This window comes from Stegodyphus dumicola, chromosome 4 (assembly GCF_044657685.1).
Source record: "Stegodyphus dumicola isolate Sdum_Otavi_A_Nest chromosome 4, ASM4465768v1".
Taxonomy (NCBI): Eukaryota; Metazoa; Arthropoda; class Arachnida; order Araneae; family Eresidae; genus Stegodyphus; species Stegodyphus dumicola.
The window spans coordinates 93358400-93385932 of record NC_140771.1 but is presented as its reverse complement, the minus strand read 5'-3'; the positions used below and the strand labels follow the sequence as shown (position 1 = coordinate 93385932).

At 31.4% G+C, this 27533-nt stretch overlaps 1 protein-coding gene across 1 annotated transcript in view; it reads left to right on the top strand.

Moving 5' to 3' along the window:
- LOC118188342 (cartilage oligomeric matrix protein-like) overlaps positions 1-27533 on the top strand; it is a 1186180-nt gene that overhangs the window by 795891 nt on the left and 362756 nt on the right. Inside the window, exon 5 of the mRNA XM_085815229.1 lies at positions 3435-3511. Coding sequence (XP_085671355.1) covers positions 3435-3511 — 77 coding nt within the window. The remainder of the gene's footprint in view (positions 1-3434; positions 3512-27533) is intronic.

The window sequence follows — 27533 nt, the reverse complement described above, 5'->3', positions numbered from 1 at the left end:
CAACTTAATTTTTGCCAGAGTCTTAATACTGCACTCATAGCGATTTGACTGACTGAGTTTATATTGCATTAGATAAATAATAATTAAGAAGCCCATATACAATATATAAAGAATATTTAATTTTTTTATAAAAAAGGATCACGAAAATCAACTGTATGTTATTGTTAAATGGATTTATATACTTTTTTTAGTGAACCTTGCACAATAAAAAAAAAAACTTTTCTATGCAATAACTTAAAATGGATATGATAATTAATACACTAAAATGAGAAAATAATTTATCATATGATTTATCATATGATGGCGCTCATGATAAATTTAAGAAAATCTGATGCGGACACGCCTGACTTCCTTATACGGCCTATTAAATTATACTAATTTGTTGCTGCATTTCATTTAAGCCGATTTCCTCGAATTGTATTAGAGATATATTTCTCTTTCAATTAATTCAGTTCTCACTTCGAGGCAAGGAAAAAATGCATAAAACCTAAAAATATCTTTATTAAAAATTGAAAAATATAGAAAAATATAAAACACTAAATACAGTTAAAACAAACAAACAAAACAATTTTTATAATTGAAATCAGAGTTTCTCCGAAACAAAAATGCAATGAGGCAAACAGATTTTTCAGTGCACAAAATTGAAAGTTTACGTTTGGTCGCAATCGGCAAAAACATACTGAAGGTGCGAAAACTAAATTCACATTTTGCAAAGTTTCAAATGTAAACAAATATGGCTCCTATGGTAAAAAAATTAGGTTTAGCTGCACTTTAACAAGATTCAAATTATTGATAATTCTGCAGCTATTGCATACAGATTAACTAAAGGCGTAAAAATTTAACCGGAAGATAGGAACAACATAATTCAATCATTTTAAAACAAAAATGCACAATTTACCAACATATAAGAAAAAAGATTGAGCTCACGGAGTCGAGTAACAAAGTATACATATTTATATACTTTTGGTGCAGCCGACTGCAACCAAAAAGGGAGGTGCATTACATGTTATAGCAGTCCTATATACAAAATTTCAAGATTCTGAGGCTATTTGTTTTTGAGTTATGCTAGATACTACATACATATATACGTACGTATAGACGTCACGAAAAGATCTCTTCTGAATCCATTTTAAATCCTTTTTGCAACCCTTTTTCTTTATATGTAGACATGTCACGCAAAAACGTTGTTAAGAATTGCATTCTATACGGCTCAAAATGGATATTTTCGTTGAAGTATGATACCCGAAAATTTTTGCGATTCAATACTTCCTTTACTTCGTACAAGGAAGTAAAAAGGTAACGGATTTTACATTTGAGAACGCAATTAAATGAACGAAAATGTTAATTAAGCGCCCATACTTTTATTGTTCTCGATAAAGAATTTTAGATTAATTCTGTAAATATACTCAAAATCTTCTATGCCCATTACATTATAAGATAATTTATTTTTCTTCTTTTAGTGCATTAATTATTAAATAAAAACTAACATTTTAAATAAAAATTAAGTCTATGAAATAATTTTTTATTAGTACTTCATTTTCTGTTTTTTGTTTCTCAGTTAGAGGTTATCAGTGATGAAATTCTTAGTCATTAAAACACGAACAATAAATTATCAGAAGATTACGAAATAAAAAATATAACTGAGCATAATTCATAGAATGAAGAAATAGCTTATTCATATTCACTTTCGGAAATTAAATGTGATCACAATGTCATAACGAACATTTTACTTGAAGCAAAAATAAAAACATGAATTTCGCCAGTCTTCATTAAGTGCGCAGAGCTGGCAAATTTCGTCCTTAAGTGCGCCAAAAACGTAAATTCAAAAGCAATTTTTCCACCAGAAACACTTTTTCTTTCATCTGCTCCAGACTACAACACATTTTTTTAAAATGGAGGAAATCGTTCAATTAATATGTTTTTAATGTTTTTGTTTTTAAAGAGGGCGAAACGTTTTTATAATCTGTGAAAATTTCTAAACTTTCTAAAATATCCGATACATTTTTAGGTGTTGAAATTTTTAAATTATAAACGTAAACAGTCTAATAAAATTGAGTTATCTTCGAAAATTCGCCCAAAATTCAGAAATTATAAAAGTTTCGAATAAATCAGAAATTCAGAAAATTATAAAATAATTTCGAATAATTCAGAATTCAGAAATTATAAAAGTTTTATAAAAGTTTCGAATATTCTTTTTTTCTTCCCTGCTCTTTCCGAAATGCAAGCAGTAATATTCTGTTATGCTTACGTTGTCCGTTAAACGAAGATATATTCGAAAAATCGTTTAAACGCTAAATTAAGAAAAAAAATCTAAATCAAATTTTGAAAAATATCTCTTCGCCGCATTGCACTGTTGTCGAGAAACAGATGTGTGTACACAATTAAACTCGACATTTTGTCAAGAAATAGGTTAAAAATCGATCACAAAATTCCACTTATAATGAAACATCATAAGTAAATTAAATAAAAGCTTATAATGCTCAATTAAAGAAAAGCTCAATAATTTAAAATACACGATTCATTTAATGCTTACAATAAATTTCAATATGTAATTGCTCATTGAAATGCAATTATAGTCATCAATTAATTTTAAGCAACGTTTAATATCAAGACTGGGCTACAGAGAAGAGTATTATCCATCTAAAGTGCAATGGCGCCTTCCGCAAGATTTCTGAAGGGGAACTCATACTATTACAGAAAGAAAAAACACAGAAACCGCTTATGCAGCCTGCCCGCTCTTTAAAATTTAAACCCGGATCGAGCTTCTGGACTTCAGTGGGCTTATCCAATCAGTGACTGATAAGCAAATGAACTAGTCTTTCATTTAATTAAGACACAATAACACGCCGAATAAATACTGATTCAGAAGTCAAACAACAAAAATCAGCGTTAATTCACAAAATTTGTGTTCACAATATTTGTGAATTTTGTGAATTAACGCTGATTTTTGTTGTTTGACTTCTGATTTAGTCTTTCATTTATTACGCCCAACAGCGGCCGAGCGGTAAAGTCGCTGAACACCGGTAGTTCGGTCCGAGGTTCGAATTCCGCGAACGGGCTGGCTGCATGGGCGTTTTCGTGGTTTTCCCCATGTGTAACGTGTATACGACTCAGTTTCTCTTAGAAAGTCCTCCACGAAGGCATCCCTTCCCTTAGGCAGATAGCCCTCGAGGCTTTACAACAATCACACACTTTCATTTATTACAATGTATCATTGTCTTATTTTTCTTGTTAAATGCGTTAATTACTAAAGCAACACGTATTTTACTAAACATCTATTAGTTTGCATTTAATGTAACATTTCACTAAAATTTAGATAAGTTATTTAGTTAATAACGATTTAGCCTTACATTTAAATTTTTAAGTATTTCCTACGAAGTAGTTTTGGTTACTATGTCGATGAAAATATAGTTATAATTTGTTTTAATTTTCAGATTCGGATCATCTACTACGTTCTTTAACAGAATTAACTTCAGTTCTCAAAGAAATGAGAAGGTATATGGATATGCAGGTAAGACAATAAGCTTTACAACTTCCAATTTTTTTTTTTTTTTTCATCACTTCAAACTGTATGCTAAATAGTACAAACCCATAATTTTAGGAAAGTATTTTTTGGATAAACATATTCAAAGAAATTAGGAAAGATATTCTCAATCTAAAGGAAATGTCTAAAGTATGTATTTGTTACCTATTACCAGCTATATTATCTAATGAAGAATGCACAAAGACCTTGATATTACACTCATGTCCAAAATTATCTTTACATCTAATGAAATCACGGATTTCTCAAAAACTGTGAATTTTAATTTGTGTGGATTGACAGATAGCATCATAACATATTAAACAAAGAAAATAAGGTGCTTAGATATTATCGCTAGCAGCACCGTAGAAATCGTCAAAGTTTCAGAATACGCCAGTCTAATAACGCGCGCATATAAATATTCAGGCACGCGCATAACAATCATTCACGCAACTATGCGCATGGCAAATACTGTTTAGTTTCGAACGTCGCCGTTTTTGAATGAGTTCTTTTTTTTTATTCCAAGTTCCAACTACTTTTCTAGAAAAAAAATTATAATCATTTTTTGTCTCAAACTCGGTATTCAAATTTGTGCTTCTGAGATTTTCTAGCAATAGAAAAAAAAAAAAACAAAGATGAAATTTTTGCAGGAATACTGTATTTTGACGCACAGTTGCTAAAGGAACAATGCTTCGAATCCTCAAAACGATAGTACGAAATTTCTATTTCAGCAAAATAAAAATCCGCTTGTAATTAGGTTTATTGATCGTTTTTCCTTAATAAATATTCAGTTGAAAATTAAAAAAATAGATATGTATGCGCATGCAGCTTTTAACAATAAGAGTAATTCTTCCTTTTCTTTCGTAACTTTTCAAAATTTGCCAAACTGCGCCAAGGTGGTTTGGATAATACGTAAGTACCGAAGACATATAAGAGTATTCCGTGTGATATAAAACTGTAGCATAAAACAATAAAAATGGATATCAGTGACGATATTGTTATTAGTTTTCGATCTTATCCAGCCTTCCTTACAGCAGTTCCATAGTTCTGAATTTGTTTCTATAGCTTAGAGACTGTCAGTCTTCAAATGTTTTCCACTTTTCAAAGCTTCCACGATTATGTGCCCTACTTCTAAAAGGCCGGTGATTCTTCACTTAGCAGATTTTTTCAAATGATACTTCGGAGCCGTAACAAATCGTTTTGAGTCCTTATATACTGAAATCAAATCTTATATTGCAGAAATTCACTCAGATATTCAATTTGTGCAAAGCTCATGATTCACCATGAAGATGCAATATCTTGATTTTGTGTATCAGAAATCGTTTGATCACTTTTAGTTGTATAATGCAAATTATGCTTGTATTTTACACATTTCAAGAAAAAGTGCATTATATCAATTGGATATTTCATTGAATGTCATTATTTTTGTGTACGTAAAGATGAATTTGTACATGAATGTCCATCATTATTCAACATGCAATAGTCATGAATTACATGAAACCTGTAAAATGCTTCAATACTGCTTTGGCAGCTTGTATATTTCTTAAAATAATCGTTTATATCTCAAACTTTATATTAAAGCACAAGGACAAGCGAATATATAAAAACGCCATTTAGCTAAATGTTGTCTGTACTCCATATTAATTATTACTCTCCAGTATGTATGATGTCAATTAATTATTCATATATATTTAATCTTTTCGCATACATTTATTGCAAACATATTGTAGGCATTAAAATAATTTCATCAGTATATTGATATAAAAAAAGGTGCTAAAATGTTATTTTCTTCTGCAATTTACAACTTACAATAGACAAAAAGAAAAGAGTGCATCCTATATTATATGAAAATAATGACTGAAACGAACAGCGATTAGATTTGATTTTTATATTTTGCTTATTAGTATCATTTAAAACCAAATTAAATGCAACGTGAACATTTCTGTATACAAGAACTATAAAGCTATAGCCTTAGCTGGAGTAAACTTTTAATAATTTATAGTGTAAAAACGCAAGTGAGATTTTATGAGGAAAACTTAATAACAAAATTGTGAAGGGAGAAAAAAAAAAGGTAAATAAATGAAAATAAAGTGCGAAGAATTTTTAACTTTTTAAAAAAGACAAAATATTTAAATACTAAGAAAACTTAGCACTTCCTGTATTAAAAGAGGACCTGCAAGGAAACAAAAACGCTTTTCTACGCTATTCTATTGTATCAGTCTTTACGCTATAAGCTTCTAAATGTCACTAATCCTAATGTATATTGACAATAAGCCTTAGTCTTAAAACAGTGGTCTTGTAAAGCTTGAAGACCAGGAGTACGTTTGGTAAAAGTACGTCTAGAAAGTGCATGGAAACATTAAAAAAAGTAGTTAGTCTTGGATCTTCTTTATAGATGTTTCTGCCCTTAATGTCAGCAGACTTTACTTATCAGTGGAAGTTTCAGTTAACGTATTTTTATTATTTGTTACATAATTCTTTTATTAACAAAAGTCAATATTTGTGAAATCGTGTACATCATTTTTTCCCCTCATTTTGAGGAAAAATATCGAATGGTAAGAAACTTCCAAAATTTTATCGGTGATGGGAAACCCAGCATAGGTACCACACTTTCATTTAAAAATTAATTTGACTAATAGCCGAATTAATTCTTTAGATTTATTCTCACATATGCAGCATATCTGTAAAGAAAATACATAGACAGAAGGTAGACCAAGGCGATAAATTTTTTAAATGTGCCTTCAGGGATTATGAGATCTGTTACTGAGAGCATTATCACTGAGAATGTTAATGACCATCAATAAGTGTCATCTCGATTACACATTATTCCAAGCAAACAATAATACAACAAACAATAACAACAATTCTTAAGCCAGGCACTACAATAATAACAGCTTTGCGTCTTTTTCAAAAACATAATATCTATAATTTAGTTTATTGTTGGCATGATGAGACAATTAAATCATATCGTTTTACCCCCGTATATGGCTCAAATTGATTTTTAAAGGTTGAAGTTATTTAGAACTGCATTAAAATCAAAATTCTAATGTTATAATTCAAAGTTTGATTTCTGTCCTAAGAATCAAAAAAGAGATAACAATTAACAAAGTTAGTGGATTTGTTCGTATGTGATCCGTTCAATCATTTCCGCAAAACTGCCGATACTTAATAGTGATTTTTTGTTTTAATTCAGATTACTGATAAGCACTGTTTTTCAAAAATTGAAATTAGGGAGAGTAAATTTATGTTAATTAAATTAGTGGTCATCTTATTGGAATTTAAAAAACGAATTTCTAAACAATATTCCACGAAATAAAATCGAAGAGAAGACTGATTAGTTCCTCTTCACTGTCAAGCGATTATATTAAAAAGATCAATCAATCTGTGATCTTCGTTATCTTCATCTACTCCAAACATTTTCTTTTATGCATTTGCTCATTTTTTTATATTGAGTTAGAATGATTTGAAACTTTCCCTTTTTTAAACTTTGCGTAATTAAAATAATAACTGTACTTAATTCAGAGTCGTGTTTTATAACTGATGTTTTACTTAATGCAACATCATTTTTTTAATGGAAAAGCTTTATTCAATTGTCACACAATTTGCGAAAAACGGTTTTCCAAATCGCAACAGGAGACAAGGCGCAAATTTCTAATATATATATGATTCAAATATTTTAATCAAAGCATCTTGATAATAAAAAATTCTAAAAATCTGTATTTATACCAATATATAACAAAGATTACTGATTTTGCGCCTAGCAAAAATATTAGTTTATTATTGCTTTTTATTTACAGTATTTTTATAAATTAAGTTCCTTGTCCGTAATATTTGATTATATTCATAAGTTATTTTTTACTTTAACTGTTTCTTCACAGTTTTAAAAATGAATTAAGTTTTAGCGAAAGAAATTATCTTCTTTCTTAGCATTGTTCATCTCTCTCAGGAATCTGATAAAATGTGCCTTTGAATACGGTGTAGGTATAATAGAAAGTTCCAACTCCTGTGAATTTAAAAGCTGAATGCTTAAATTTAATTTTCTTTCTTTACTTCACAAACTAAGAATGCTGTCATTTTATTCAATTACGCACGGACTTTGGAAAATGTAATCCGATCATCATTTAAATCCGGCGAAAAATTTGCAGCTACTGGGAAAATGTAATTTGATCTTCAATTAAATTCGCTGTTCGATGAGATTTGTTTATTTTTGCATCTATATGTGTGTGAAGAACTTTTTCTTTCTCTTAGTTCTCTTACGAAACGTCCAAAAAATTTTTAGTACAGATTAATCCTTTGCCGCAAAACCTTTCAAGCAAGGTCAAAGTATTTGCACCGTATTTCTTTGCTTGTTTTCGTCCTGTCATTTACTACTTTTAGAATCTAAAAATCGAGAGGGAAAATTATGGAAATAATGTAATATCCGAAGGACGCGGTCACAGTAAGAATATAGCAAATGAAAAGTAATCATGGATGTACAGGTAACCATCATAATATTGTTTTTAAAAGAAACTTATATTCTAATAAGAATATATTATATTATTAACATTGTTTGTAGAGTCATTATGAATTCTGAAGCAGTAAACATGTAAAATAAGCAACGCCCTCCCTGAGACACGAACCTGGACCTCTCGAATTCGCGCCGAATGTGCTACCGGTATACCACGAAAACATGCATAAAGAAGGGAGAAAATACCTTATAACATTGCAATAGCTCATAAGACGTCATTATTTCTACTTCCCTGTAAATGGAACATCACCCCATTCTTATTTGTGACTTAAGCAAAATCATCCATAAATAATTAGAGAAGGTGAATGTGCAGCTGTCTGAGCAAAATCGTTGACTGAATGTTAGTTCGCGTTTGCTTTGCTGTGATGGGTCGGTTCTTGTATTAGGCTGGATTAGAGTTCAACAGTTAGAAAGGAAAAGCTGGGCGTGATGCTTGCAGGTATTTGCGAGCATGTCTTTGTCAGCAAGTCAAAAATAATCATTACGTGGACGAATAAAATTAAAAATTTAGGGAAACTCGTTCTCTGAACTCATTGACGAAGGGGAAAATTATGCAAATATTTTTTTAATTTTCAGAACCTGGTGCTATAAGATTACGAGGGCAAATGCGCGAGGAGGAAAAGTGCGGGAGGAAATATGCTATTACTCTATTATATTTCATGTACTTGAAAAAATTTGATATTGAGTAATGCTAATGGATGATAAGACATGATGACAAGAAACGTTTCATTGCCTATAATGGAGATAAGAAACGTGCCATTTACGAGTATAAAATAATGTCATATGTGATGATGATGAGCAATAAGCTGTTTAGTTAGCTTTCATTGCTAATATATCATTCAGCATTAGTTTCATTCTTGAATTATCTTTGCAAGTGTGAAAAATTATGAAACTTTGGTTTTTTATTTAGTAACTAGGTTCAGGGATAAATGGATTATTGATTAAACTTCATTTTTTTCTTTTAGAAAAAATTTCTTTTCCAGTTATTTAAAGAAAAATAAAATTGATTTTTGAAATGGTAACATTAGTTCAAGAAATACTATTTTACCTGTCGAAGAACTGTATTATTCATGAAGAGATTATTTTGAATTTTTTCAATCTCAATATATTATACTTAATATTACGCAAATTAAATTTATTTTGAAAGACATATGGGTTTAACATCTCTTAGGTTAGTTCCATACATCCATTTATTGCAGGCGAACAATTATTTCAATTAATTTTTCTGCATACTTTACCGTTCAAATAAAGACTCATGACTTTTTCTTTCATTCGCAAAAAAATTACGCTGCTCGTTTTCAACAACCAATATGCTATCAGCATCGAATTCCCCTTCATCAATCTTCATTTGTAATGGAGAACTATTTCCCCTTTTACATGGTAACCCTAAAATGATCCACTGTGATTGCCTGTTTCAGATCGCAGATGAAAAAGCAGAAAACTGTCTCTAAAGAGTAGGTCTTCCAAAATGTTTTGAATGTGTGATACGATCTTTACAGACATTGCAGTAATTGTAGTCTTGTGAACTATAAAATATAAATCAAGGAATGTGATAAATAGGTTATACATTTTATCACTACGAAGACTCTACCGTAATCTTTTTTCAAGTCTCAAAAATTTCTACCAAATTCTTCATTAAGTAAAATTGAAATGTATAGCTATCTGCAGTAACACAGTAGCCAATCGACACTCGCATTGGGAAATACATTGGGATATTTTCCATGAGACATAACTGAACTTTTTATTGTAAGGTCTATAATTCAGTTTCTACGCAGCGGACGTCTGTTCGACCCACAAGATCATGGACACAGAAGAAAACTGCTGTCCTCACTGCGAGATTGCAGCCTGCAAACGTCGGATCATCGCAAATCCATATTTCCATCATAAGTTTAATTGAGAGTTATTAAAAGGTAAAAAAAAAATCAGAAAACTTTTTTAATGGTCATTTTAGTAGATGAAGTGACTGTTTCTTCAATCTCGGTGTAAAATGAGTCTGCCAACATTAAAAGGTTATTTAAATATTTTGCGTATTTATTTACACGTAATCATTTGGCATCTGCAGGCTGAGTAAAAATAAATTGCACTTTTATTAAAAAAAATAATCAGACCGCCAACATATCTGAGCTACGCAAGTCCACGAGCCAGTGGATCGAGTTATGGCTCATTTAGATGATTTATCCAGAAAGCCAATGCTTTGATACGGAATAGGAGTGAGAACAAACTGACTCTAAAGTGTTGGAAATGTGGTGTTGAAGGCCACGTACAAACAAACTGCGAAACACCCATTGGTAAGAAAAATAAGACAAACGATGTAACCAGACGACTCAATGCCTTCAGACGGAATAGTGACAAACCGACCTTAGCTTGTTGAAACTGTGGTGCTGAAGGCCACATACGAAGGAGCTTCAGAACACTCTAGAGCATAGAAAAAAGATAAGACTATTTAAACACACAATTAAATGCCATGAGACGGATAAAGAGTGACAAGAAACCAAAGTACTGGAACTGCGGAGCTGAAGGCCACGTACGAAGGAACTGCAGAACATCCCAGGGCACGGAAAATAAGACCATTTCCCAGAAACGACGCAGGAAACAAATTAATGACCGTATCGAGGAGCGGAGGTTTTCCCGATAATGAAAATCCTTTTTAAAACGTTGAAGACTTCTGCAGTGACTGGCAACAGTAATGAACTATTCATCAATGGCCATATCGATTGAGTTCCTTGCAGTATTATCATTGACACAGAAGCTAATGTTACAATCATTCGGAAAGATTTAGCTCAACAATTTAAAGATAAAATAATTTAGACGCCATCCTGTGTTACCCTCCAGACTGCGTCTGGTGAATACATCGACATAGATGGGAAATTAAACGTAAACATCACGTTTGGAAGTTCCTTCTACTATCACGCCTACTTAAATATCTACCACATACGCCTACGGCATATGTGGTAGATATTACAGATCCTTGCATACTCAGATTGGACTTTTTAAGTAAACAAAATTTTCCTTGGACTTCGAAAACAACAAACAGCTTTTAGCATCAGAGGACATAACTATCCGTTATCAGAAGTGATCCTCGCCTGGAAACGCCAAAGCCTTCTCTGAAAGACCCTGCTCAGAAAGCTGCCGAAATCATACTAGCATCGAAGAGATATACGAAACTACCGGCTATTCGTCATCCCAGATGCTCATCGGTCGTGACCTTTGTCTTCCTTGTGATCCTTTTTGGGCCTTTTGGGCGCACCTTCATAGCCTCAGGAATACATCCAATATCCCCCAGGCCCAATTTGAAGTGATGCACAATTTTGCACGAGAGTGAATCAACTTGGCGATGAAGAAGACGAAGACTCGATACGCCGCGAGAACTGCAGGACATCGATTCAACGAAGGAGACAAAATGTGGTTGTAGAATCCGTCTCGACGAAGAAGATGAAGCCTCGATACGACACGAGAGCTACTGGACATCGATTTAACGAAGGGGACAACGTGTGGTTGTGGAATCCGACTCGACAGAAAGGACTCTGTCCTAAACTACAGACACTTTGAGATGGTCCATACACAGGCCCAAACAGGCTGTAATGCGTATTACTGCATTTATGCTTTAGGTGAAAGTACGGCTTTCTGTGCAGGGATTGTATTGCCCGGAAGGTGCCGTCCTTGGGAAGGGAGCAATGTTACGAATTTTGTATTTACTTAGCAATTTTTAGTAGAATTATAATATAATAAAAATTGTTTTATTTCCCCATGAAATTCAGCGCGTGATAAATTTTAGGAGAAAGCTACGCCGAAAAAGTAAAAATGTAAGAGCATGTGGCATTTCACATTGAATAAATGGATATCTCTTTTATTTGTCTTGAAATTGAATAAATATAATTAACTACTGTATTAACTGTAACCGAAATTCTACTCTTTTGCTTTCCAGAAATCTCGAGAAGCAAAATTATTAGAACTCTCTCGCGACCGATTGAAAGTTTTAAAAATCCGGAGAGAGACAGCCCCAGTTGCTTAGTAACTGTTAATACGATTTGTGTAGTTCGGTGCGAACCAAAATATCTGAATTAGTTTTTTCTTTCTCTTTGAACAGCGTTGTATTTGAACGTTTTTAGTGGTTTAAAGTATAACTACTTGATGTATTGCGTTCTATTTAACGTATATGCGTTCTACTAATTATTAATGCCTGATATTTTGAACACTTGTACGAATATCTCTGAAGAAAATTTCAGCGTTTTTTTATATCTCTTGTGATAAGAATAAGTTTTATTAATTTTTTATCGGACTTGTGCATTCAATCTATTATGAACCCTTACTCGCGCAACATTATTAAAACTCAATTATTATAAAAGCCGGCAGGAAAATTTTATTTCACAAAGCAATGAGCAAATATCTTCTTCTGTCACTTGGGTTTTTCCACCAATATCCGTCCAAGCCTAAATTTCCCACAATTCATTTTAATTGGAGATACTTTTAATCATTCAGCGTCCTTTATTTCATCATTTTATTAAAAGTCGGCACATTTAAAAAAGTTCTTTATTATATTTTCTGAGCTACGGTTCCAAGACTTAAACATAGCCTGAAATCAAAAACAAGACTTTTTGCGAATTATTTTTTTACTCGGTGTCATTCGGGAATTTCTATGCAATCAGAATTTCCGAACATTCTGTACCTCTATATTTCGGCCTCTATATTTCTGTACCTCTATATTTCGGCCTCTATATTTCTGTACCTCTATATTTCGGCCTCTATATTTCTGTACCTCTATATTTCGGCCTTCTTCGGCGAATTTATCTTTTATTTCACGGTATTATTTCAATTTAAAAATTAATTCTATAATATATTGATAAAATTAATTGACCGCAATAAGAGGTGTATTTATTATTCAAGCGTTTCTGTACAAACTGGCCGGTCTTCTGCAATTCGATTATAATATCCGAATGATAACATTAACCACGATTGCATTAAACGGTGCCTACCGTAGAGGCAAATGACGGAGGACATAACAAAGGACTACATGGCGGAGAAATTTGTGACAGAAACCAGCTTCTGGAGAGTCAGGATAAAGAACTTTAACTCATAAAATTGAAATAAACAAATAAAAAATGCTTGACATAATATGAAATGAAACTACAATGCATTGCCGAACACTAAGCCTAATCATTACAAGATGGATGTTGTGATAATTAATGCGAGATTTGATAATCGCAAATGATAGCAGAATAATTTATCGGGTTTTAAAAACAAGTAGTTTCTCTTGTAAATTTGATGTTTAAGTTTTAAAAATAAATCATTTTTCAAGAATTTTGTGTTTATACTGGAATTTATGAAACTGAATCAGACGTTTTTGTCTATTTAGCCATTACACTATTTTTGTTTCAGTTTTTGATTTTTTGTTAAAAAATTCAGAAATTTAAACTAATCGTAAATGTGTCATACGAATCCTTCCAAAAATAATACCACTCAAAAAGTAAAATTCTGTATAACATTTGAACAGAAAATATTTATTATAATCTGAAAGGTATGCTTGCATAATTTATAAGAAATGTATGTATAATTTTTACAGTATTTTCAGTTGTTAATGTAACCGTATTAAAAATAAGTAATTTTTCGGACCGCATATTGTAAAACTATTATCCAATGATACACGCATGTAATCCAACGGTACGCTTTTGCAATACACGAAAATATAGCATGGGATAATACCTACGTAGGATCGACAGAATCTCTGCTAACACCCGCTGATATTAGCTCAAAAACTAGTTTTGATTCTACGATGGTATCGATCTTGCGGTACTTTCGATTCTAATTCGATATGCCGATTTTCTAAGCCCAATAACTTTATCAACTTTTAGCCTTTTGATTATATGCCATTTGCAAAACTTGTCTACGCTAGGTCAGTATCGATCGTATCCCTGTGTCGATCTTACACAATGCCAGCCTTAGGCCTATGTCGATCTTACACCATATCTATCTTATGCCATTGCCGATTCTTCGGCATGTTTAGTCCATGCCGATGTCATATCTGCAGTAGCGTCTCCTATGCCGAGTAAACGATATGCAAGTGTCGGTTGTATCCCTGTCATGATTCTGTAAATTTGCAAATGCGTATTATACTCATTATATCAACATCATCAAAATTAATTTTTTATCATGTCTTATGCCGGTATCATACCAGCGACAGAGCCCGAATGTACACCTTGTCAACTCTACGCACAGCAAATTCTGAGCAAGGTCGATTCTGTAGTGTCGATTCTGCGTAAGCGTCATTTTGTATGAAGCCCCATTTCTCATGGTATCGCAAAAGTTTCACACTCAAGTTCTTAAATTCCTTGCGATATAAGAGAAAATACAGTACTCGAGTTCTTCAACTTTTAAAGCAATTGATGAGCTCTGCAAACGACATACTAGCAACGTTAGAAATGTTAACAAATTAAACAAAACGCAAGACAGGGAAATCTAAACACACCAAGGAAAAAACAAATTTAATATTTGTTTCACTAACAGCAAACTACAAGCAAAAACTGAAGAAATGAATAAAGTAAACAAACACAAACGAAGTGAAACCAAAAACAAATTTTTAATCATCGATACTCTTATTCGCTCCACATTCCCTTTTAATTCAGTTAAGTAACACATGCGGAATTTCAAAATCGAAAGTATTACACAGCAGATGTAGCAGCTTTTAGAAACAAATTATGCGGTAGTGTTTAAAGTGAACGTACGGTATGTTTGACTGTTGTTAGGAAACATTCAATTAGGGAATTAAAAGATTAAGCAGATTACATTATGTTTTGAAACTGAATTAAGAGAAATACCGGAGGCTTCGCACACTAACCGGATGGCTGGAGATGCAAATATCCATTACCTTAAAATATACTGGGATTAGCAACGATGTTTGGGAGTTTTGGGAATTGATTCCGTAAAGAATTATTGGATATACTTTTGCCATAACTAGCTTTCGATGATAAATAGTATTTCGCATTTAATGTCTAATTCGAAGGATCATAGTTAAGAGAAATTACAAATATGAAAAATATATTCACTAAATATCTTGCAGTTATTGGCAAGAGTAATAGTATTTAAGTTATAAGCGTATTATAACTTAAATTCCTAATGCAACCTTTTATTAATTTGCAGGATCTGTGAGTTAAATTTCATAGTGTATAAATTTAAATTTTACGATTTTCTTTAAATTTGTGAAAAGGAAAAAGAAAACTTCTGAAACTTTCTTTGGCAAACTAAATGGCATTTTGTTTCCTAAGTTGCTATTTATGCGATTAGCGTGAAGATTGCTTCAATTTTTTACAAATTATTATTTTCAATTTTCCTTACTTTGGGCAGCAAATAATATTAATTAATATTTTTAAGTAGTTTCTAAATACCGTCTGTCTCGTCAATACCACATCACGAGATTAACATTCGCTAATAGCAACCGAACTAACATTCTGTTCTCCCAAGCTTAATGTTTGTAACTTCTGACGTCATTTTATTCCAATTGTTCTAATAGTAGGTAATTTAGTCTTTGGATTAGTTTTAATCTCCTTTTGTAATTATTTCTCACCATTGAAGCTAGATGCGAATTTAATTTATTATCTCAATTTAATAAATTAATTTCAGATGTAATAACCATTATTAAAATTGTTTTTATTCATATGTATAGAATATGTTCTTAGATTGTATCATTTTACAATAACTTGCATATCATCATATTATTTTACAATAACTTGGTTTTTTGCATATCATTTTTATTATTTGGTTGGCAAAATCCATTTTGTAGGGGAGGCGTTTTTAATTTTCAGAGGCACAGATATTATTTAAATTATTTATTTAGTGTCTTAGCTAATTTTAAGCATGCAGACACAAAATAGTTTTGCGAGGAAGAAGGGATATTATTGTCTTAATGACAATACCTCTTCTTGACAACGCAAAAGTCAGAAAATTATTTTTTTTTCTTATACAAATGTTAAACATTAGCGCTTAAGCCATTAGTTCACGTTTGGGCATATTACGTAACCCCTCCTATAAATGAAGAATTCGCGCCATTTTGCGTCAGGAAAAAAAAAACCGCTTTCTCCCTCTACTGCTTTTAAGACCTATGCTGCCGCTCTTCTCATCTGCCTCCCTTTGTTTATAAGTATGTCGCAGTAAATTAAAAGTTAATACAATTTAGTTCAAATTACTACCGCGTACGTAATCTTGAATGATTTGCCATTTGCATTGAATAAAGAGATGGAGATAAAAAGTTAAATTCTTCTGTGTCTTCAATTCTGTTGTTTTCCACTTTGGTCATGACCACACCCGGACTCTGATGTGACCAGATTGCTAAGCTTCATCATTTCCAGTGCTTGCCTGCCAAAATATTACAGCATATTTATGAGTCGACAGGATCTTTGTTGTGCATGGAAAAAGTTCCCTGGATTTATTTCTAATTTCCATGTGAGTCAACGCAAAGAGCTTGTAACTTTTATCACTATGTCGTAAAGTGGATCAAGAACAGTCATGTGGATAACGCTTTATTCATCGGCAGACAACTCAGTGATTTTCTTTGCTTGTGCTTTATGCTCTCAAATTTTAGCGCGTTAAAAACTTTGTAGTCTTTGGAGTATGAATACAAGATCCAAGACAGTCATGTCAACAAATACGGAGGAAATAGCCACTGTCGACATAACAAAATTCCAATTTTCTATTTTCGATGGATCCAAAAGTTATATTCCTGTAGATAATTATATTCTACTATTTAAACAAAAATGCAACGCAAAAAATATTCAAGATAAGGACAAACCGCTAGTATTCTCTGAGTGCCTAAGAGGAAAAGCACTCGCATACTTCTTTAACGAGTGTTTGGAGAAACTTCACTAGTACTTTTTTCTTGAAATGCTCCCTCAACCTTTCTTTTGAAGGGGGAATATCATAAGATATAATAAAATACGATGGCTACGTTAAGAAATAATTAGCATTTTCAAAATTGATTATTCTAAATTTTATGTTCTTCCTCTAAGTTCATCGGCTCACCAGCGGCCGAGCGGTAAAGTCGCTGAACACTGGTAGTTCGGTCCGAGGTTGGAATCCCGCGAACGGGCTGGCTGAATGGGCGTTTTCGTCGTTTTTCTCATGTGTAACGTGTATACGAGCCAGTTTCCCTTAGAAAGTCATCCACGAAGGCATCCCTTCCCTTAGGCAAATAGCCCTAGTGTGCTTTGCCATAATTAAATACACCAATACACCAACACCTAAGTTCATCTTTTCCCCAAGTTCGATATCTTTCCAAAATCATATGACGCTTACATAACGCTTACATAACGCTGCTTGCTAAGAGGACTAAAACCTAAAATTAACTAATCCCAGCTTAGTTGTACATGTGCATTTGCCTAGTATAAATACTTCTTCGCGAGCAATTACGACATTCCTGTTCTTAAATTCTCCTACCCTGCAAAACATCTGTGCACTGCTATGCTTAAATGTCCTCCTACGTAGTATTGTTTCTTAACCCGTGTACATAAAAATTATTATAGTTAACTTATTATCTAAAAATATCTTGTCTACAGTAAATGCTGTGATGTGTAGAAAAATAAATAGTGTGAGTATTCGAATTCAGTTTTGTTAGCCTCGTCTTCATGCCTTTAAATTCAGCCATTACGACTGATTAAGTAGCGCGCATTAAAATATGGCATATATAAAGTAATTATGAGTAATATATATGCATGTGTGTTTGTGTGTGTGTGTGTGTGTGTGCATGTATTATTTGTGTCTTCTGTCCTAAATTCTTCATCGTATCATTCACAAAATATTGCACAGATAGTGTTGTATTCTACGGGTTTGTGGATGTGGAGTAATCGCCAATAGCACTTGATGAAAAATCAAAACACAGTTTTTTCGCCAGTAATCACTGTTACATAGGACTGTTCGAAAGACACGTTTACAGTCGTCAAAAAGCTACAATAAACACACTGAAACAATCAGCATTACAGCCTTCATGCTATAACTGTGAAGACAACTTCACCGAAAGTACTAAAGCAGAGCTTCCGATTCGATGGATTGCTCCAAAACTAATCTCTGAACCCAAGACACTATCGAACTCAAAATAGATACTACCAGAATATAGAGGGTATATATAGCTTTAACCTACCTTTGAGAATAATCTCGGGAAATTGTTCGAATACGTTCTAGAATGTTTCTTGCTCCGTCTATGGCGTATAGTCAATTTTGTCGCCAAATGGGCGATTTCACGCCAAATCTGGCAACCCTGACTTTCAGTGCCACTTTCTGGTAACAATAACTCCACTTTGCGGGGAAGCAATCTCATCGCATACGGGCTTTTCACAACAATATATTCTTTATTATATATGCTTAAAATGATTTATGATGAAATTAGGACATTCAAAACTGAAAACAAAAGCAAAAACTAGCTAATGTTACGCAGATAATTTTAAAAATACTCTACCCAACAGGTCACAAGCGTTTCGCCTAAGACTTATTTTCACAAAATTTAGTTTTATTTATTTATTTATTTATTTACTATTTATTTATTTTTATATTTACAGTTGCCATGATATTGAACATTTACGTTTGCACCTGAATTCGAGTTTGCATTTAAAAAAAATTGTCTTGGTGGGAAGCGGTTTCTTTTAAATATATATATATACATGAAATGTATTTTCTCATACATTATTTGTGTTGTGCAGCCGTGGCAACAGGAATGAGGCAAATTTTGGAATATAAAGTGATACGTTTATTTTAGCATCCATCTCACAAGAGTTCCTCCTGTACCTCTAGGAGAAGCTCTATTTATAGATATGTGTACATCATGGTACTCATCCAATCAGCGATATTATTTGAAATCACTAGGTGACGCTATCTCCTCATCAGGAGTGTTCTTAAGGACTTTATGTAATATGACGGATTCGTGAGTTTGGCGATTTGGCGGGTGCTAACAGGTTAATATAATTTATAATAAAGAAAGGATTTCGCCAATATTTAGGAACAGGGATGCAATTTAGGTAGATAATCGCCAACACATTATTAAGGAATATCATTAGAATTTAATTTACTCAACTGATTTAAAAATATCATTACATATATAATATAATATATATATATATATATATAATGTTGTATGAACTTAAATCCATTTAGTGCGAATACAAGTTATTATTACTTGCGCAATTGCTGCAAAGTTAGTTAATAATAATTTATTTCCTAAACAGTATTGATTAATTGATTATATTATCTCCTAAGTTTAATTAAAGTAGAATTATTTTAAAAGTGTGCATCCATACTGGTAAGTTATATTTTGAAAGATGTTTTGAAGTAATTTGAAAGCAAAATGTTAATAATGTTTTAACGGGGACTGGAGTTAAATCATCACGAGGAATAATATTACAATTGTAAAAGTAAAAAATAAAACATGTAATTATTGTCATTGATCGGAAATTAGTTGACTTTTCAAGGGGAACAAACCAACTCCCGTTCAATGATCAATAATTGATAAAAATACGTAAATATGAAAGTGTTTCGTCTTTACTCGAGTTATAAGTTAAAGCCAAACCGGCAATTCTAGTCAGGCCAAATATTTCCGCGAATAGTTGTTACTCAAAGAACTGATTCTCATGAAGCATTTTAGTCAATTCAATTTGGAGTAAAAATCAATTACTGTAGAGAAATCTTGTAAAACTCGAGTAATCGTCCCCGACACTATCATCTTTATGTATTTGAGTACTATATTATTTGTAGAAATTAAACATTGGAAATTGTCATTATGAAATCGAAATCAAAGTAAAGTTGAAATAAACATAGAAGATTATAAAAAAGATAAATAATGCAAACTTTGCAAAAACAAATCACAGAGAACATAAAAATAATATAAAAATAATATAAAAATAAAATAGAAAATAATATAAATAAGATCAGTGAATGTACATGAAGATATAAAGGCCAGAAAGGTATTAAGTAACTTACATTCTTTCTAGTGGGGGAGTTGGCAGTGTGTTCTCTTCGTGTCTGACTCAACGTTTCGGTTTCGTTCGTGGGCAACGTTAGAGATTTGGAAACTGGGAAAATGCTTGAAAATAAATTGTCGAAGTCAAAACAGTGATCTCAGATTAATTATTTAGCGTCCCGTCCTTTACACAACAAAAGTCGTTCATTCATCTTAAAAATCACAGTAAATAAGTAACTAAATAAACTAATAAATTTTTCCAAAGCACTCAAGGAGAACGCAAAATAATCTGCAGCAAAAACAAAAATGCTAAATGCCAATAAAAGTAAATCCAAAGATGACAGATACTAACAAAATTGAAATAAAATGCTGAAACTGAAATGCGATATATGTTTGGAAATAATGAATAACGGTGTAAATTGACAGGAGAACAACATAAAATGATAAAATGAAAGGAAACTGAAAAGAATTTTCAAAAGGAAAGGTTAATTTTCTTTGCCTCCTTCTTCATGGGAGTGGAAGTAAGACACAGTCTGCAAAGTACAAGGATACTGCATGCCTGAAAGTTAAAATAAATCGAAGAAGGAGAATATTGCCTTTAAAATTATACGTTAATACTCTTAAATATCAGTACTGAAGATCCTTTACAAATTACAATTCTTACGGAGCTTTTATAATTACCAAAGAATATAATTATGCAATAAATGTTACCATTATATTTGATAATTATTACATAAAACCGGCAAGTGTAATTACAAAGTGAGTTACCTAAAGACCCTCTGATTTCTTAATACATATATTTTCTTGAACACTAAAATTATTTTAAAAAAGAAACAAAATTAAGCAAAATAGTGCATTTAATCTAAAAAAAATATGCAACGAAAAACTGGGGAGATTTATACATCAGCCAAAGTGAGGAAAAGAACATGAAGTCGTTAAGAAGGTGTTATTACCTGAACTCAAATCGTTTCATGTTTTCCATTATCTGAACACAGAATCGAGAAACAAAATACATGCTGGCGCTTTCTAAGCCTACCTTAAGCGAAGATGGATGCATGCGAAGTTGCCATTTACCGTAAGAACCTTCTCCTAACGCCTCAATTAAGTAGGGAATAGCTGAAGATAATTCCACATGGTCTAGCATAAAAGGAGGGGCGGTTATTCCTCGCTGTGTTCTAGGGCACGTGGTGTTTTCTCTTTTTCTTGCTCAGTGAATCGTGTGCTGCTGTTGCTGAAAGCTTCCCAAATGGGTATCTAGCAGCAGCTGTTCTTTGCTCCCCGAAAGGTTTATGGAGATGTATATCAATATGCCATGAACAAAATGTTCTAGAAGCGTCTCTAGCACGTCTGGTGCCAGCAGGTTCCTCAGCAGAAGGCTTAAATTATATATGGTGGTTTTATTAAATACCACTTTGTTAAAAGGTGTATATAAGTAAGAAAAAAAAATAATGTGAACGTGATGGTAATGCATTCTCAGCTTGGTAGTAGAAAATAACGTTTCTCATTTAGTAATATAGCATATTATCGATGAATCTAAGAGGATTATATATTATATATCGCTTCGAAGTATATGAGTATGGACGTTTTTAGGTCACCTAATATATTTCATTTTGAATATTAGCCAAAAAGTCTTTAAATAATGTATCAGTGGAATATTAAAACTGTTTTAATTGTTTTACTTACTAAGTTATCAGTTACTTAAATATATTCTAACAAAATGTTGGTGCGTTTTTATTTATTGTGTTACATGATTGTATTAGTCCTTTTGGATATCTATAATCTGATTAGACTGGGATTCAGTATTTTTTTTCTGAAATGTATTCATTATCAGAATGCATTTAATTGTCAAAGTATAAATGATGTACTCATATTTATCCTCATAGAGTAATATTCATTATTTATACTTTATTAATAATAAAACTAATAATAAATAATTATTAATAATTTTAGTAGTAATAAAACGTTTTATTAATAATAATACTCGCATACTAATAATTTGTACTAAATTTATATCTCGTATACTCATTGGTTTTCAATATATTTGAATGTTTTATTAATTTAGTGAAAATATAGATTTTAAAAAATTTGAAAGGTTTCATATTTCAAGGTCGCCTAAAAGAGTTTATTAAGGTTTTTTTTTACACTCTCGCTGAGTACGTGGTTTACCAATCTGCTTTTGCATTTGCAATCACTCTTGCTAACCTCCTCGCCCCTTTAGCTGTATTATTAAGTATCGTTTTCTTCGCACTTACACTGTATACAATTCAACAGCAAAATCATCACAAAACTTTAAAAAGTAGCATTATTTGTTTATAATTACCGATGCAGTGTTAAGTGTTGGCATATATTTTTCTAGTTCTTTTTTTTTTTCGGTCTTTTCTCAGTTCACCACATAAATGTTCAGTTTTCTTAGTAAGGTGACTTAGAAAACTTTTATTTTCTTTCTATAGTAAAAGTTTTTGTGTTATCTTTATTTATTAAATATCATATTCTTCGCGCTTAAATCACATAAAATTCAATTCAACAGGAAAATCACAAAATATTAAAAACAGCATGTCTTATTCTGATTCTGATTCTGAGAATTTCTGATGAAGAGTCTCGCGCGTTGGAGATAAAATTGTTCTATTCCGTACTGAGTTGCAACTACTCGCTTTCAATTCGTTGAATTTGTAAATTAAAAATTCATTAAAATTTTACAAAATATGAAATAAATAATAAAATTTACATACACATATATATACAACGCAATTCTATGAATATATTAAATATTTTTAATTAGATAGAATTAAATGCGTTTTTATTATTTAAATCGATCAGATTCAAAAATAAGAAACAAATATTCTTAAGAACTGCCCCACCTGTTCCTTTGAAATAGCTTATTTTGTTAGTCCAAAACAGACAGATTCAGTTTGAAAGATGAATATATAACATTTTACGGAATGGCAAAAGAGTCGACGCGACGCATTTAAAAATGAAACGACGCCCTTATAGTGATTCGACGGAAATTCCATTTGAAAACAAATAGCCCCGTTTGGGCTAACAAGAATATTAAAATATACTATAAATAATAAAACTGTAATAATAATACAATAATAATAACAAAATTTCTCAGTTCATTTTTCGTTCCGTAAGAGCTTTTAAAGCCTTTGAACCATCTGTCCAATATGTATATGTTCAACTTTACTGATTGATTTAAGTAAAAATGCATTTCATTCATGATATATTTAATTAAAAAAGTTAATTACTTTTATGGAATGACGTTACATATTTGTTCACTTTTTAAATACACAGAAAATATATAACTTCTCTATATTAGTATAGATGTATATTTATCTACTATCCTATAAAATGAATTGCTATCCCACCTGAGTTATCATAATTCATAATCTGTGCTGATAAACCATACTAAAGTTTAAAAGAATCCTTTTGGGCGATCGTTAAATTTTGAATTTTTTCAAAATTTTCCCCCATTTAAAAATAAATTTCCTTAGTGCCAATACATTTAAGAAAGTAAAAATTACTATATCAATATATAAGAATCATCCAGGTAAAAGCTTGTTGTGTCTTTTTAAATTATAACAAAGCTAATATGTGTTTCTGGTGAGCTACTGAGAATTTTGGAGAATAATATTTGGATAGTATGATGGTTAATGTTTATAGTACTAACATTTTTTTTTTTTTTAATTTATAACGAATAATATTTATTATAGCGAAATTGTCTGCAAATTTACCAAACGAAAAATTTAAAGTGTCTGAAACTGTATCAGTCTCAAATTTTCTATTCTTCATAGAATTAATTAAGTATTTGCGAAACAGAAGGATTAAAACTAATGTAATTAACTTGGTAGTCAAGTAACCTTACGCATCTAGTCATTTAATATCTATGCTAACGTCACAGTTTAATATTATTATTAAGTTTAAACTGTGACGGTAAGGTATTTCTCCCGCTTTCCTAGCGTGCCTCTGTGATGTAGTGGTTAGCACACTGAGCCGATATTTCAGAGATTCGTGGTTCGATTCTCGGCGAAGGCAGTTTCATATTTTCCATCTTTCCGGCCTCCAAAAAAATTTTAATGTCTCTACAAACTCTTAAATATTCATGTACACTTTTCCCTCAATACCAAGAAAATAAGGATGCTGACAGAGAATTACATGTAAAGCAATTTAATAATTGCTTTTTTTATTTATCTATATATATAAAGAAGAAAGTCTGTATGTTTGTTTGTTTGTTCGCTAATAACTAAGTCAGTACTATAGCTATCGTCACCAAACATTCTACAATTCTTTTCTGGGTGCTGAAAAGGTTCAACGTCCACTTTTTTTCCCCAAAAATAGCTAAAATCAGAGATATTAATTAAACACTCGAAAAAACAATAATTTTAGCCTTTATTTTTCCTAGGTGGCAACAGTCTCGCCAGCTGGAGATGAAAATCTGCTTTATTTCGAACGTTCATGCTACTGCTCGCTTTCAAATCCTAGAGTCTGTTAATAAAAAATTTCTAAGTTTTACGATGAAATAAAAATAACTTTGCCAAACATTAAATACATTATTTCCGAATCCAAAAATTCGTGAGAAGCCAATTTGTTTCTTCTTATCTTCCTATGACTTTAATCAGCGAAAATATTAATTAAAAACTCTGAAAGCGCTAATTTTCGTACTCATTTTCCCGAGTGGCAACAGTCTCGCCGCGTTGGAGATAAAAATGCTTTATTTTAAAAAATGTTGCTACTGCTACCTTTCAAATCGTAGAGTTTCTTAATCAAAAATTTATAAGTTTTACAAAATCTATACATATAAAGAAGAATGTCTGTTTATATGTTTGCTTGTTCGCGTTATTGATTTCTGACCAATTATGATAAATTTTTTGCCTCATTTAATTAACTAAAAGTGAATATAGGTAACATATTGGATGGAACTTGAGCTTTTACGACCATTTGATTAAAAAGACGAAATTCATTAGAAACTGCGTGCCATTGTTGCTGATATAATGAGGGAGTATTAGCTTATTTTTCTATCGAAATTTTTTATGTGGGTTCCATATGGCATTAGACTGAAAAATGTATGACTATGAATCGTACTTTTTGCATCGTCATTAGAGAAAGATTACAGCGATATCGTTCTCTCTGTTGTTAGATGCATTACTCTGAGAGTAATCTCACTTAACTGACATCGGGTACTTCCGCTAATTGAAAATAAATAAGTGATAAGAAATCCAATAGAAGAATCATAAAATAAAACACAATATAATTTTGTTTATCGCACTGAAATAATTCAAATTCGTTTGCTTAAAAAGTATGGAAATGCAGTAAAATGCAAAACGAATGAACTTAAAACTAACTAGTTTTTAATTTATTAAATAAAGAAGTCAACATGAAAAGTTTATTACAGCATGTATTTTTACTCTGTCCAGAGTAAAAATACATGCTGTAATAAACTTAATTTAGTTTACAACTACTTTTTTAAATATTGCAATTCTGTGCTATCATGTAACAAAATTCATATATAGATTAGAAACAATACTAGATAGATAAAAATATTTGAAAGTCTCAAACTCCAGGGAAGAAAGTGTCTAGACTATTTAGAAATGTGCTTTAAATCATTTATCGTTAAAAATAAACACAAATTAATCTTCTTTTCCTTATGTGCCCTAAGAAGCTTCTCATGATTATCTTTTAGTTTTGCTTTCAAAACTGAACGTGAAGAATTATATTTGAAAGATAAACTAGATAGTATGTTTGGATTTCTAATTCAAAAATTGCTCTTGTCTAGGTTATTTACATCCAAAGCAATTAATATATTTCTCAAACTATATGGCCGTTTCATGTATTATTCTTTCCAAATAACATGTGTTTTATTGGATTCATACATTTAGTTTTATTCCTTATTTAGATAATTCGATTTAGTAAACTAACATTTCCGAATTTTAATAACTTTTATTAATTAATTCTACGAATGAAATAAAATAATTTGAAGGAAAGCAGTATATGCTGGACATTAATAATATTTTCGCATACGGTACGGTGACTGTAAAACTCCTTTGTTTGGCACGGGATGCATGAGCATTTAAGATGAAAATTATTGATCATTCAGATTTTTATCACTAGAAGTTACTTGCTAACGTTTTTCGAATGTAAATCATATATGTTAATCTTATATAAGAGTCAAGTAATTTTTTCGCTTTTTTTTTAACCTTAAAAGATCTATCTGTCTCGAAACATGATATCGCATTGATTCACTTTAATTGTCGTCCAATGTAAATGCGGTTGTTTCGCATTTCATTTAACTCTGTTGTCATTCTGCGAAATGTAAGATGTTTATTTATCTTTCAAACTTAATCTGCATGTTATGGATTAAAAAACTAAAGCTATATTTATGTACAGTTCTTAAGAATTTTTTAAAAATGTTATTTCCATTTAAATTCCAGTCTGATTGATTTAAGTAAAAATGCATTTCATTCATGATATATTTAATTAAAAAAGTTAATTACTTTTATGGAATGACGTTACATATTTGTTCACTTTTTAAATACACAGAAAATATATAACGTCCCTATATTAGTATAGATGTATATTTATCTACTATCCTATAAAATGAATTGCTATCCCACCTGAGTTATCATAATTCATAATCTGTGCTGATAAACCATACTAAAGTTTAAAAGAATCCTTTTGGGCGATCGTTAAATTTTGAATTTTTTCAAAATTTTCCCCCATTTAAAAATAAATTTCCTTAGTGGCATATTGCAGTAGATTCCTGATAAGAAATTTGTAGTAAAGTTCTAACTTTGATTGCTAACATTCTAGTTAAGTTCTTCTGAGTACTTCTGAGTATTAGTAAAGAACTGTACCTCTAAACATTGAATAATGCACTTTTTACTCCAAAGGAGCGTTAGCCCAGAAAAACTATTAGTCTCAAAACGAGATTTTGCGTTGAATCACTATAAAAGTCTGAATCACTTTTCAGATTGTAGCCAACAAATCTTATCGCCCTGTATTATATTTAAAAAAAATAATAAATAAAGAAGAATTTGCATGAATATATGCATATTTATCGCATTGTGAAAAAACAACGGTACCTAGAGTCATCAAATTTTTAATAACGTAGTCTTCCACCTGAATATGGACACTTGGAAGGCCCAATTTTGAATTTCGAATTTCTTTTATTGTGCATTTCATTTTTTAATTAACAAACTCCATGATTTCAAAGCGAGTAATGGCAAACACTGTAAGGGATTTTTTTTTTTTTTTTTTTTTTTTTTATCTTCAGCGCGCGAGATTGCCTATCGAAAATTCTAAAGCTAGCCTGTTTTTAAATATTTTAGCCCAAAGGAACATTAACCCAAATTCTCTGGAAACCTGTATGTGTATGTAAATCGAAAAAAAAAAAGTAATATAAGATCTGAAGAATTTCAGTTTTTTTGTTTTTTTTATATAGTGCTTCATTAGGAAATGCTAATTAAAATTTTTTTCTTACTACATACAGTCAGTGTTTTTCAACAGAAGCTCACTCTTAACCTTATGAATGGGTTGACAATTTCCACGTAAATAAATATCTCATGTTCATTTAAAATTAA